This window comes from Gossypium hirsutum, chromosome A12, assembly GCF_007990345.1.
Source record: "Gossypium hirsutum isolate 1008001.06 chromosome A12, Gossypium_hirsutum_v2.1, whole genome shotgun sequence".
Lineage (NCBI taxonomy): Eukaryota > Viridiplantae > Streptophyta > Magnoliopsida > Malvales > Malvaceae > Gossypium > Gossypium hirsutum.
Window position 1 is genome coordinate 101,703,542 of NC_053435.1, and position 12,016 is coordinate 101,715,557.

The 12,016-nt window shown below is 35.9% G+C and overlaps 2 protein-coding genes across 7 annotated transcripts; one reads left to right on the forward strand and one right to left on the reverse strand.

The window, feature by feature from the left end:
• The first annotated feature begins 1,027 nt into the window (after nt 1-1,027).
• Nucleotides 1,028-7,556, forward strand: LOC107933475 (beta-amylase 8). Of its 4 annotated transcripts, none has more exons than XM_041083331.1 (10): nt 1,028-1,656; nt 2,329-2,553; nt 2,867-2,947; nt 3,076-3,279; nt 3,753-3,947; nt 4,270-4,434; nt 5,062-5,322; nt 5,780-5,992; nt 6,666-6,885; nt 7,201-7,556. In XM_041083331.1, exons 1-10 carry the CDS (start codon nt 1,270-1,272, stop codon nt 7,230-7,232), a joined length of 1,983 nt encoding a protein of 660 aa, XP_040939265.1. In that variant the 5' UTR covers nt 1,028-1,269; the 3' UTR covers nt 7,233-7,556. The 4 variants fall into 4 exon arrangements, with proteins under 4 accessions (XP_040939265.1, XP_016721178.2, XP_040939266.1 ...); XM_016865689.2 differs by having other exon boundaries at nt 7,204-7,556; XM_041083332.1 differs by lacking the exon at nt 2,867-2,947 and having other exon boundaries at nt 1,038-1,656.
• On the reverse strand, nt 7,498-11,185 carry LOC107946865 (alkylated DNA repair protein ALKBH8 homolog). Of its 3 annotated transcripts, none has more exons than XM_016881358.2 (7): nt 10,718-11,185; nt 10,537-10,632; nt 10,347-10,433; nt 9,472-9,591; nt 9,012-9,302; nt 7,897-7,962; nt 7,498-7,773 (listed from the first exon to the last, which is right to left on the reverse strand). In XM_016881358.2, exons 1-7 carry the CDS (start codon nt 11,021-11,023, stop codon nt 7,711-7,713), a joined length of 1,029 nt encoding a protein of 342 aa, XP_016736847.1. In that variant the 5' UTR covers nt 11,024-11,185; the 3' UTR covers nt 7,498-7,710. The 3 variants fall into 3 exon arrangements, 1 of the variants encoding a protein (XP_016736847.1); XR_001697018.2 differs by lacking the exon at nt 7,498-7,773 and adding an exon at nt 8,173-8,297 and having other exon boundaries at nt 7,894-7,962; nt 10,718-11,160; XR_001697017.2 differs by lacking the exon at nt 7,498-7,773 and adding an exon at nt 8,173-8,383 and having other exon boundaries at nt 7,903-7,962; nt 10,718-11,160.
• Between the last annotated feature and the right edge of the window lie 831 nt (nt 11,186-12,016).

Below are 12,016 nucleotides of genomic sequence, written 5' to 3' on the forward strand. Positions count from 1 at the left end.
CTCAACAAAATTACCGGATCAAAAGTCAATATAAAACTATATTATACTCGTAAATATTAATTAATAATATTTACATACTCGATCATTGAAAAATAGGGTTCTAAAATCACATTTTTCGGCACCACTGAAAACGGATTGTTATTCATTGGTTTTGAAAAGTGTTATAAAACTGGTCATTTAAAAAGTTTTGTTTATTTAAGTGTTTAGTATTAAGGGTGAGCATTTGATTGATCCGAGTAAAAACAAATTTGAGTTATAGTTGAGGAGTCCAAATTTATCATCTTAATTTGTTCTAAAAAAATCGAATTAAATTGAATAAAATTTTTTGAGTTAAATAAAAAAACTCAACCATATTTAAATATTGTTGACAATATGACTAAATTTCAAGTTAAAACACATAAATTTGATACTATATTTATTTGAAATATGCTTAAAAAAGAGAGGGAAAAAATTGACATAATAAACTTGATTTGTTAATTTACATGGTTAAGGTCTTAAATTTATTATTTTAATTTTTTTAAAATTATTTTATATATAAAATATATATTTTAAATAAATTTAAATAATTAATATAAAGTATTTAAAAATTTAGATTAAATATATAAACATTACAAATTCACAATCATACCTTTATTCATTTGAAATAAATTTTAATAAAAATAATGAAATATATAAATGCATAAAATATGCATGATAAATGATCTCCAAAATTGTTTTTTTATTTCGAAATTAATGGGTTTAGCATTGTTTATAAAAAATTCCTATCTAATTTTTAAAAAACAGATTACATTTTATTTTTCTATTAAAAAATTAATTAAATTAGTCCATATAAATTATATTAAAGAATAAATTAATATAAATAAATAAAATTTTTAATAAAAATAAATTTACTCATTAATTGAACCTACAAAAATTAAAATTTACTCATTAATTGAACCTACAAAAATTAACTTTTTTTCGTAATCTTTCTTTTTCTTTATACTTCTACCATCATTTATGGTTTTATTTTTTTGGAATAAAGCATTGTTAATAGTTAAAAGAGAAAAAAAACTAAAAAATAAAAACGCAGTCGTAGAGGGAGAGATCAGAAATGGGAAGAGTGTGTGTGGAAGACAGAGAGCAAGAAGGGAGTTGATTTGAAGTGTGAAGTGAAGCTCGAGGATGACGATGATGATGGTGGCCACCACATTGACTGCCTGATTCCCAACCTAAAGAACCACAAATATAATTTATGCAAAATTCCTAAATTCTCCAAGCTAGATCCCATCCATGGAGTCCCAACCCCAGCCCCAGCCTCAGCCTCAGCCTCAGCCTCGGAGACCCCGCGGGTTCGCTGCAACCGCCGCTGCGGCTGCTGCCTCTGTGAGCCCCACCGGCGCTCCCTCTGGATCTGCCGGCGCATCCACTGCCTCTTCCGGCAAGGGCAAACGTGAGAGAGAGAAAGAAAAAGAGAGGACAAAGCTTCGGGAACGACACAGGCGAGCCATCACTAGCCGTATGCTGGCCGGCTTGAGGCAATACGGTAATTTCCCTCTTCCCGCGCGTGCTGATATGAACGATGTGCTAGCCGCCTTGGCCCGTGAGGCTGGTTGGACCGTTGAGCCTGACGGCACTACTTACAGGCACTCTCCACCTCCCCAACATCAACAACATTTGGTTCGTTTTCTTTCTTTACCTACTAATTTACTCTTTTTCTCTCTCTATATAGAGGTGCCTGATAATGCTGATTGATTACTTTATTATTTCGAATCTCTCCTCTTCTTCTCCAAGCATAAAGTTTACTGACAGCTTTGTTTTTTTTTTGGGGGGGGATTCGAAGATTTGAATATCATGTGCCCAGTTATTTCATCCTTGGTTTGCTTTAGCTCTGTCCAGTCCAACAACTTACCGAACAAAAATTATTTTACTTGAAAATATGACTATAATGTTTAGGCAATTAGTAATAATTTGCTACAGTTCTCAATTTCTTAAGTGGGATGAATACATGGTTATCTAGGTCAACTTCGATATGTCATTTAAGCTGTTTTTCCGAACCATAATGTTCATTCTACGCACTTGATATATGCTAATCTCATGGAATCAAATAGCGTCAGTTTCAAGCATGGTTTGGATAGATATAAAAAATCTAATTAGCCCTTGAGCCACTGGTGCCTATGTTTGAAGTTTGCTTTTTGTGGCTTTTAATAGCTGTACATTCTTTGCTTTAGTCAGTATCCTGATAATTTCTCTGGACATCCATATTGTAAATGCTTTACTGGCTGTTACTTTATGAGCACAGTGCTTGATTTATCTTTATGGCAACCATATTTTGACATTGATAATGCTCAGGGAGCATTTTCGGTAAGGTCAGGTGAAAGTCCACTATCGGCTACTTCTTTGAAGAACTGCTCTGTTAAAGCAACGTTAGACTGTCAGCAACCTGTCGTCAGAATTGATGGCAGTTTGTCTCCAGCATCTCTTGATTCCGTTGTTATAGCTGAGAGAGATACACGGAGTGAGAAATATCCAAGTACTAGTCCTATCAACTCAGTTGAGTGCCTGGAGGCAGATCAGGTAAATTTTGAGCTACATATTGATTGCTTCTTATTCTTCCTTTCTTTTTCTTCATCCCTCTGCTTTTTGAGTTGCAATCTGTCTGTGTTTTACAAATAATAATGTCACTATTATGATTTGTTAGAGTAATTTGTTCTAGGATTATAGCCATAATTTAAGATTAAAAATGAATGTGGTTACATCTTCATATTATTCAAATGATAGATATCAATTGTTGCTTTGCCTGCCATCATCTATGTTTTTCAAATTTCTCTGTACTTTGAATTCTTTGACGTTATAAATATATATCTGATATGGTGATTAATTGAAGCAGCTTATACAAGATGTTCATTCAACAGAGCACGATAATGACTTTACAGGCACCCAATATGTGCCTGTTTATGTAAAGCTTTCGGTGAGGCTTTGTCTTTGATATTCTAATTGAGAGTTTGAAATGCACAGTTCTTATCATGGCTTGTTAATTTTCACATTGACTTTCAAATTCTCTTTCTGAGAATTTAACTCTTTTCTGTTCTTTGGCAGACAGGTGTCATCAACAACTTCTGTCAGTTGGCCGATCCTGATGATGTTAGACAAGAGCTAAGTCATATGAACTCCTTAAATGTAGATGGAGTCATTGTAGATTGTTGGTGGGGAATTGTTGAGTGTTGGAATCCACAGAAGTATGTCTGGTCTGGCTACCGGGAATTATTTAACTATATCCGAGAGTTCAAGATGAAGATACAGGTGGCTTCAACTAAATAAAGTTGAATTTTCTCTCTTCCTGTCTTTATGCTCTCGCCGTAGATGTTTAACATTGTTTGAGAGTTGATGCAGTAGTGGGAAATGGCTTTCAAGACTGTCTCTGTATGAATTACATCCTCTTAACATCTATATAATGAAACTTGCTAGGAATTCCGAAGGAATGTGTCTAATGACGTCTGCTTCTAATGATGTCTGCTTGTTTCAGTTTAAGTATCTTCATTTTTGAGTCCATTCTTTACTAAGCACTTTTTTACATGTGATGTAATGCTTTCTTTCAAAAGTTTCATTGGTTTTTATCCATGCATTTCTATTTTTTTTTTACTTATATTTTCTTCTCAAATCAGAAAGTGGTTGACATATCTAAACTTTTATTCTGCATTTGTTGGAGTATTCTATTGGTGGTCTTTAGCTTATATGGAAGCATCTGTCTTAAAGTTTCTTATTCACTTTTGAAGGTTGTAATGGCATTTCATGAGTATGGGAGAACTGATTCTGCTGATGTACTGATCTCCCTACCAAACTGGATTTTGGAGATAGGAAAAGAAAACCAGGATATCTTCTTTACTGATCGTGAAGGAAGGAGGACTACTGAATTTTTATCTTGGGGAATTGACAAAGAACGTGTTTTGAATGGAAGAACTGGTGTTGAGGTATTGAAAAACTGATATTTTTTCTATGCAATTATATTTTTGTAGTTACCTCCAGCCTCATCATATCAATGGGTTGGAAAAGGTAGTTAGCCTATCCATCAGTGTTTTAAGTTTTAACCAATTACAAGTGGAAATTATTCCTCTTCTACATCTTTCAACATATTTTGGTCTCTTTTCCCCTTTCTCTTTTATCCAAAGTAATGTGTATCACATTAATCTTTTGATGCATGTAACCAAAAACTTATTCAGGTAACTCTTGCTTATATTGATTGTCTTGCTTATACTGATTGTCTTTCCTAGTGTTATTGTCATTTATTTGCAGGTCTATTTTGATTTCATGAGAAGCTTCAGGACAGAGTTCGACGATTTGTTTGCAGAGGGTCTTATTTCTGCGGTGGAGATTGGACTTGGACCATCTGGGGAGTTGAGGTATCCGTCTTTCTCAGAAAGGATGGGGTGGAGGTATCCTGGCATCGGTGAGTTTCAGGTATCTGTTAACCTTAAATCCTATGTGTTTCAATGTTTCTGTTTCTTTTCTGTATCTAACATATGCGGGTTTGGGTGTGAATTCTAAAACACAGTTGGATCGATCTTCTCTGTTATCCAAATGATATGCCATAAATAGGTTCAACCTGAAAATGCAGTCAAGCTACCTGATCTCAACAATGTTAGGTTCAATTCTAATCAAGCTAACATTAAGATCAAGCTCAAGTTAAAATACTTGCTTACATATATATTTGTATATTATATGCAAGTTATATGAATGTATTTAAAAAAGAAACTCAAAGAGTGTTAAATTTGTTAAATTTAGCTTTCTTAACTCATTAGTGTATGATGTACATACAAGTCTAAATATTCTTCAAGTCAAGCCCAGTTATCAAATAGATATGCTTCCCCAAGTTAAAAGAAGAATGAACTCATAAATTGTTAAACCAGCTCATTCTCTTCTGGACCTGGTACAATATATTACGCTCATATAGTGTGTTTTATGGTTATTTATTGTACTGCATATGAAAATTTGGGATTCTCTCTATATGTGATCAATATCTTAGTTGAGGACTTGCTTGCATATGCTTGTATGCAATATTTTCCTGATACCATCAAATCTGTCCAGTGTTATGATAAATATTTACAACAACATCTACGGAAAGCTGCGAAATTGCGTGGGCACTCTTTCTGGGCTAGGGGACCTGATAATGCTGGTCATTATAATTCTAGGCCACATGAAACGGGATTCTTTTGTGAACGGGGTGATTATGATAGCTACTATGGGCGTTTTTTCCTCCATTGGTATGCCCAGGCACTAATGGATCATGCGGATACTGTCTTGTCTCTAGCAAATCTTGCTTTTGAGGAGACCAAGATTATTGTTAAGGTATGCAAGTAGTGTACAAAAGATAAGCTAGCTTTACCTTTTATACTGTTCACTGCTTGACTTGTCATTCTTTGACTCCTTGTTAATAAATAGCATGTTGATCATGTTCTTTTAATTAATTTTCATGCAATTATGTGTAATTTTCTGTCAATTCCCTTCTAACACTGAACCTAGATCCCATGCTTTATTGGATCCTGGTCATTTACTGGTTCCAAATCTAAATGGATTAGACAAATTAGGTGATTCGCAGTGCATTTTTAATTACTTCCTTGCAGATTGAATAATTTCATATGTTAAACTCTGGTTATGTATAAAAGTTCTGATGTATGGCCTGCTTAGTTTTTTGAACTGAATGAATGTCATTATTGTCAGTGGCTGGCTCCTGAAGGTGATATTTGATTAGAGCTTACATGATATTAGAAAGTACGAAGGATTAATTTTTTATTCTAATATGCAGATACCTGCAGTTTATTGGTGGTACAAGACTTCCAGTCATGCGGCAGAGCTGACAGCAGGATATAATAACCCTACCAATCAGGATGGATATTCTCCAGTTTTTGAGGTTTTAAAGAAACACTCTGTGACAGTGAAGTTTGTATGCTATGGGTTGCAGATTTGTAGCTATGAAAATGATGAAGCATTTGCTGATCCAGAAGGTTTGAGTTGGCAAGTGAGTCTTTCTGGTGTCCTATGACTTCCTTGATTACTTTTAAGCTACATACGTCTTTCCTCTGTCATCTATTGCAGAGTTTTTAATGCTAAAATTAGTTCTTTGCCATTTAGTTGCATCCTGGCTAGCCTTTAATAATAAGGATAGGCAAGTTTGCATGAATACTTTTCACCCATATTGTATCAAGTATCTAGCCTCAAACTAGTTGGTAGCATGTGAAAATGTTCAACTTGAATGTTAAGTTACTACACACAAATCTGGAAATAACATCACTTGAGACTCGCTAAGATAAATGGCCCTATGATGTGGATTCAAAGGGGGCAGTAAATAAACTGTCGCTTATACCGTGATAGCCAACTGTTGGATTAAAAGTGTAAAGTATTATGTTGGAGTGAACTAACGTGATTTCCTGATACTTCCTTTTACCTGCAAGCTTATTGAACTATACAAGTGATCAACCACTTGCCCTCAGTATATCATGTTCTGAAGTTAATTTCTAATATCGTGCTTTAGACTCTCAAGTCTTAACTGCTAGGTTAAGCAATAATAGGTGTAGAGCCTGTTCTAATACTATATAAGGCCACAACAGACGCGAGACTGATTTGATCTGATTAAATCCCTTAATCCATTATTATTGGTAATATAGTTCTGAAGGTTCTAACTTACTGCACAGGTTCTCAATTCAGCCTGGGATCGAGGATTGAAGGTTGCTGGTGAGAATACACTTTCATGTTATGACAGAGAAGGGTGCTTGAGAATAATTGAGACAGCCAAGCCGAGAAATGATCCTGATCGTCGCCACTTTTCATTCTTTGTCTATCAACAGCCATCCCCTTTGGTTCAAGGAGTAATATGTCTCCCAGATTTGGATTACTTCATTAAATGCATGCATGGTAAGAATAATGTAGTTTACTCTCTTATCTTTTTAAGTGACTCAATGAAACGGGTTTCTTAGTTCTATTTTACTCCATTTTCTTCCATATCATACGGTGTTCTCGAAAGCTAGAAATGAAATTTTCATATTTGACAGCTAGGTTATAATGCGAATGATTAGAATTGAACATTAAAATGCCAATATGACTTTGTAGTTGAATAGCCTTAGGCTGTTCAGCTTCAACATGGTACATAAATTGGTCATGGAATTATTGTTGTCTTTATTGTGTGCAAAATTTTCTTTTCTAATTAAATTTTTTGGTAAATATGCATAGCAGGAGATATCACGGGTGATCTAGTGCCCTGATGATGATGGTGGATTTTGCCCTTTCTTTACACATACAAAGTTATTACCAGTTTGGACTGGAAGGTAACAATGTTAACATTAAAGGTGTAGGACCGTAGGTTGTTATAGGCTTCAGCTCCTGTCAGAGACTATGCTGAATTTGGGCCGGTTGTATTTTTTGTGCTCTTCTCATCTTGTAATTAGTGATTAGTCACCTCAAGGTATGGTATTATGGATAACATTGCCGGAATCCAGTAAATATTGTTAGGGGGGGGATCTCATCGTGGGAGAAAAAAAAACATTGTATTTCATAACACTCATCAAGGTTTGATCATCCATTGACCATGCATATGCCTTAAATCAGAAGTTTCTACTTTAATGGTACAATTCCTTAGTTTTGCAATGCAAAATTTTTCCTCCGAGCACAACACCCATTCAACATCAATTGTGCTCCCATTCAACATCAACATTGTTAAGTAGCACAACAAAAGCCTCCTCCCTATGTTTGGGATTGAGAGTCACAGTATTGGGGAAATTCGCATTGGCAAGGCCCTCTTCTTACCTGCACCCAAGGAAGATGGTTTTCAAGTCTCCATCCCTAAAAAATCTAGTGACGTCTTCATGAATTAAGGTAATGATATAAACAATGCCACAACTACTTCTCCAAAGCCTAAATCTTACAAACCTTACGAAATGTGAAAGATACTCTTCTCGAACCCCTTCTGATCATTGTTTCGTTCACCTTGTCAATCTGCAAATTGTGCGTTAATGGACCTTTTAACATTCACAGATGATGATAACAACAATACAAAAATGTTTGAATGCAGTCCTTGGAAAGTTGATATGCCATCCAAAGACACCTTACTCACCAAGTTATAAAATATCTAACAGTCATACAGTACTTTCTTATGACCTGATCACCAAGTTATTATTTTCTTCGAAAGACGTAAAAGAATAAAACCTTATAATTGGCATGAAAATCTCAACTCTCAAGCAGCAGCAAGAAGGAAAGTTAGTGATTTCAAGATTCCCCTTAAGTTTCTCTCCGAATTACACCACAAGCCTCTCAAAATTCTGCCTGTATATCTGTCAAAAGGATAATGATGGGCTTCCCTTCATAAGGTTCATGCCTTTGCAATGCAGCCATATACATTTAAAACCTGAACATAGAGCTAACAAACCCTAGGTGGTAAGTTTAAATGCTCAAACATTATCCATCATCAAACGAAATATCATGGAATCACTTTACCTAGGGATTTAAGTTGCAGTCATGGCCATGTTTTTGACTGCAACATGTTTATCACAGTTGTGGACATAACTAATGCTATCCAGTCAACTAAAGCTAATACTGGCAGCGGAGAGAACTGAAACAGCAAAATAGTGGTCATAATGTCACATTGTGCCACTATCTAGATCCCACTTTTTACCCTCAACATATATCTAGTCACTCTTTAAAATTTTCATCATAGTCCAAGCATCAGAATATCAGGAGTGATCTACTATTAAGTTCCGCAAGCGTGAAGTATTGATAAACTCTGAAGACTTCTCAATCCAAAAGAGCAAACACATATATGCAAGAGATTTGAAGCTTAACTTTGGTTAACACTACTTGGAAGATTTGGTTTTCCACTCCACTCAACTCTCTGTCTCTTTTTCTATTTTTAGTTTTCACGACAATTCATTTCATAGCCGTAATCATTGGGTTTATGATAGCAACAGTAAAACAAAGATGTCCTAACCTCTAAAAGAGAAACTTGCACAGACGAAAGTATTCAGTAATCATCTAATCATGAAGCTTACCTTATGATGTGGAATATAATGATGCCAAGCACATCGTGCCTCCCCAGATAGAAGAAGCATTGACCGAGGAGGAAGATAGATAGCCTTCCTAGAAACCTCCGAGCAACTATTAGGATTTTCAACTTCGGTGCCACTTATAGAGGCAGTTTTAGGAACCCATGAACCTGCTGTATATCTTCTGAACTCCATAATGCAAGGCCCTGCTAGTGAAAGGCTGAAAATTAATCCTTCAAATGCTGAGTGAGTGTCTATGTGCGGGGACAAGCCCACCCCAGGTGGGTATTCATTAACCTGTAAGGTCATTACTGATCTTCAGTCTTGCTAACATCATCCTCCTAGGTCCAAGCTGTATGTCTATAACCATGACATAGGTCTCAAGTTTTTTTTTAAACATGAAACCTTTGGTCTATTTACAGGACAGTAAATAGAAAGAAGTGGGAAGGAACTTGCTACTACATACCGTCAATTGGTCCAAATCCAGTGTTTCAGGAATATCTGGAGATAGTGAAATCCGCTCGAGTATAAAGGAAACAAATGATGGAAGTGCACCCAAATGCTGCTTTGTATCAACATTCCTAGTCTGTAACATAGAACGGATATATAGGGGGCTAGAGAGGGCTTTAGGAGTTCCATAATTCTTAGATTATAACCAGCAAATTACCAGATCATAAAGCAATTTATATTTTATACTGGTATCATGAGTTAGCAAACAGCATTTACTAAGAAACACATTCAGAAATGTATATTTCTTCTAGACCAATCATTCGAAGCTCAATAACACTAGTGCTTTGCTTGGTGGAGTGGAAAGATGGAAAACTGAAGGGTAGAAAAAAAAGACGGAAAATATATTTTTTCTTTCCATAGGTGTGCTTGGTAGGAAAGATGGAAAAAGGGAAAGAAAAAATTATTTTCTTTATCAATTGCTTGGTAGAGTTGAAAATGAAAGGAAAGAAAATAAAACATTTGAAAAAAAATAATTTTGAACTAACATACACTCTCTCATTTTCTTCTTTCATCATTCGAATTTAGAAGAATTCATTTCTATGCATTAGGATGGAAAATGATAATCTTCTATTTTCTTTCCTCACTTTTCTTCCCTACCAAGTACACTCCAAATTCGCTTACTATGCTTGGTTGGGTGGAAAAGTGGAAAGAAAATGAATTTGGAGTGTGCTTGGTAGAGTAGAAGAGAATATCCTCGTAACCTTAGGCAACAAACTTCTTTTCCCAGGAGCCCAAGATGAAACCTTCTAAAGTTCTTCTAAAAACTACATTTGGACTAATGGTACAGAGTGAAAATTAGAAGAAGAGAGAGCAACAATAGTGAGCACTTACATCATAACAAAATTTATATCCGTAGTGCTGAACCCTCCGTTTGGAAAGACTAATCCAAGATCCAGTATCAACTGCTTGAAGCAATTGCTGAAAAGAAACAAAGGACATTAGGCAGTTCATACATCATGGAATAAATAAAAAATTAAAAGAACAAATCAGTAAAAAAAGCCAAGGACACCTAAGTTCTAACCCCCTCTTCCACAACACTGATGAAGTCATGGAACAAATAGAGTCCTGGAATATTTAAATCCGATGCGTTTAGCGAGACTGGAACAGACGCCATTTCCTAAGTGTAATTAATGGACACATATATTAGTATCAGCAGAAATTACAAAGGGAAAAAAAAAACGAGAGAGGAGAGAGTGGCAGACCCTGCAAGACGGTGGTTGCAAAATGGAATGACGGATGTGTAAAGAGCGGCCTCCAAGGTGAGGGCAAGGGCGGCCATTCAAGGCAATGAAAGCAGAGTGAGCAGAGGCTGGTTCAAGAAAAGAGACAATAACACGAGCACCACTTTCATCAGCTGCGTACACACCTTTGACCTCCCCAAAGGAGCTAAACGCAGATGCGATGGTGTCAAATGAAAGTCCCACCGCAGGGCCACAGTTTGCCACATAAAGGTTTGGGCTTGACTCGCTATCTCCTTCTTTGGGACGAACAAATCTGGGCATGACCATATCGAAACCTATAACAAAATCGGAATAGAGATAACGAGTAGCCTATCAACGTTGGTTTGTGATTTAAAGATATAAATTATGGGTTGCAAATAGAAACGGAAAGAATTTTAATGGAGAAATAGGGCGGCAGATGCAGAACCAAAGAATAGAGAGAAATTAAACAATAGGGTTAATTCGCGATACATCTTGAAATTATAGCCCAAATTTTAATTTGGTTCTCAAAGTTTAAAATATTCTAATTGAATCCTTAAAATATTAATATAAAAATTAGTCGAGTCTTTTCTTCAGTTTAATAATAATTTAATTTAATTCCTCTAGCACAAAATTTCAAACTTCACTCTTATTTAAAACATAAAAGATAAAATTCAACTTTATCATTTTTTAAGTGGATGATAACTTCATCCGACGGTTGTAAAAATACATTGAATCCTAGAAACTGATCTAGAGCACCGGATACTAATGCATCTGCTACATGATTTTTGTATCGATAGACATGGGTAAGATGCACTATCCAATTCCATTTCATCATTGCCCATATTCCTCGTACTAAGGCATTGGTGGCTCTGTCTCCATAAGGTTTCTGTATTTATTGAATGACTTGAAGGTTGTCCAACTCCAGCACTACATGAGAAGCTTTTAGCTGCCACGCTTGCACCAACCCATCATTTGCGCCCCATAGCTCAGCATCCATTACCGAACAGACCCCAATATGTTTGTCTCTGCATGAGCCAATATGTTTGTCTCATCATTTCCATCTTCGTCAACAACCATAACAGCTTTATGCTTGTCCCCATCTAAAGTAGTCTGTTGCATACTGACCTATTGTGATCCCTGGGCGGCACTTCCTAACCCAACTTCCATGCTTCTACTTTTTGTTGATGGACTCCCAAGATCATTACTCGCCCTTTTTTGATTAAAAATCGGTGGCTTAGGCCCATGCATGGCCTTCTTACCTTTATTATTCCAAGCAGTTGTATGTGATTCCTGCATGGT

Bases quoted from the DNA above. Each gene is read 5' to 3' on its own strand.
- LOC107933475 (XM_041083331.1), top strand. From the start codon at position 1,270: ATGGAGTCCCAACCCCAGCCCCAGCCTCAGCCTCAGCCTCAGCCTCGG. The intron at 2,554-2,866 runs GTAAATTTTGAG...TAATTGAAGCAG, and splicing joins AGTGCCTGGAGGCAGATCAG to CTTATACAAGATGTTCATTC. The intron at 4,435-5,061 runs GTATCTGTTAAC...AAATCTGTCCAG, and splicing joins CTGGCATCGGTGAGTTTCAG to TGTTATGATAAATATTTACA.
- LOC107946865 (XM_016881358.2), bottom strand. From the start codon at position 11,023: ATGGTCATGCCCAGATTTGTTCGTCCCAAAGAAGGAGATAGCGAGTCA. The intron at 9,303-9,471 runs GTATGTAGTAGC...ATGACCTTACAG, and splicing joins TGGATTTGGACCAATTGACG to GTTAATGAATACCCACCTGG. The intron at 7,963-9,011 runs GTAAGCTTCATG...CACAATTTGCAG, and splicing joins ATTATATTCCACATCATAAG to ATTGACAAGGTGAACGAAAC.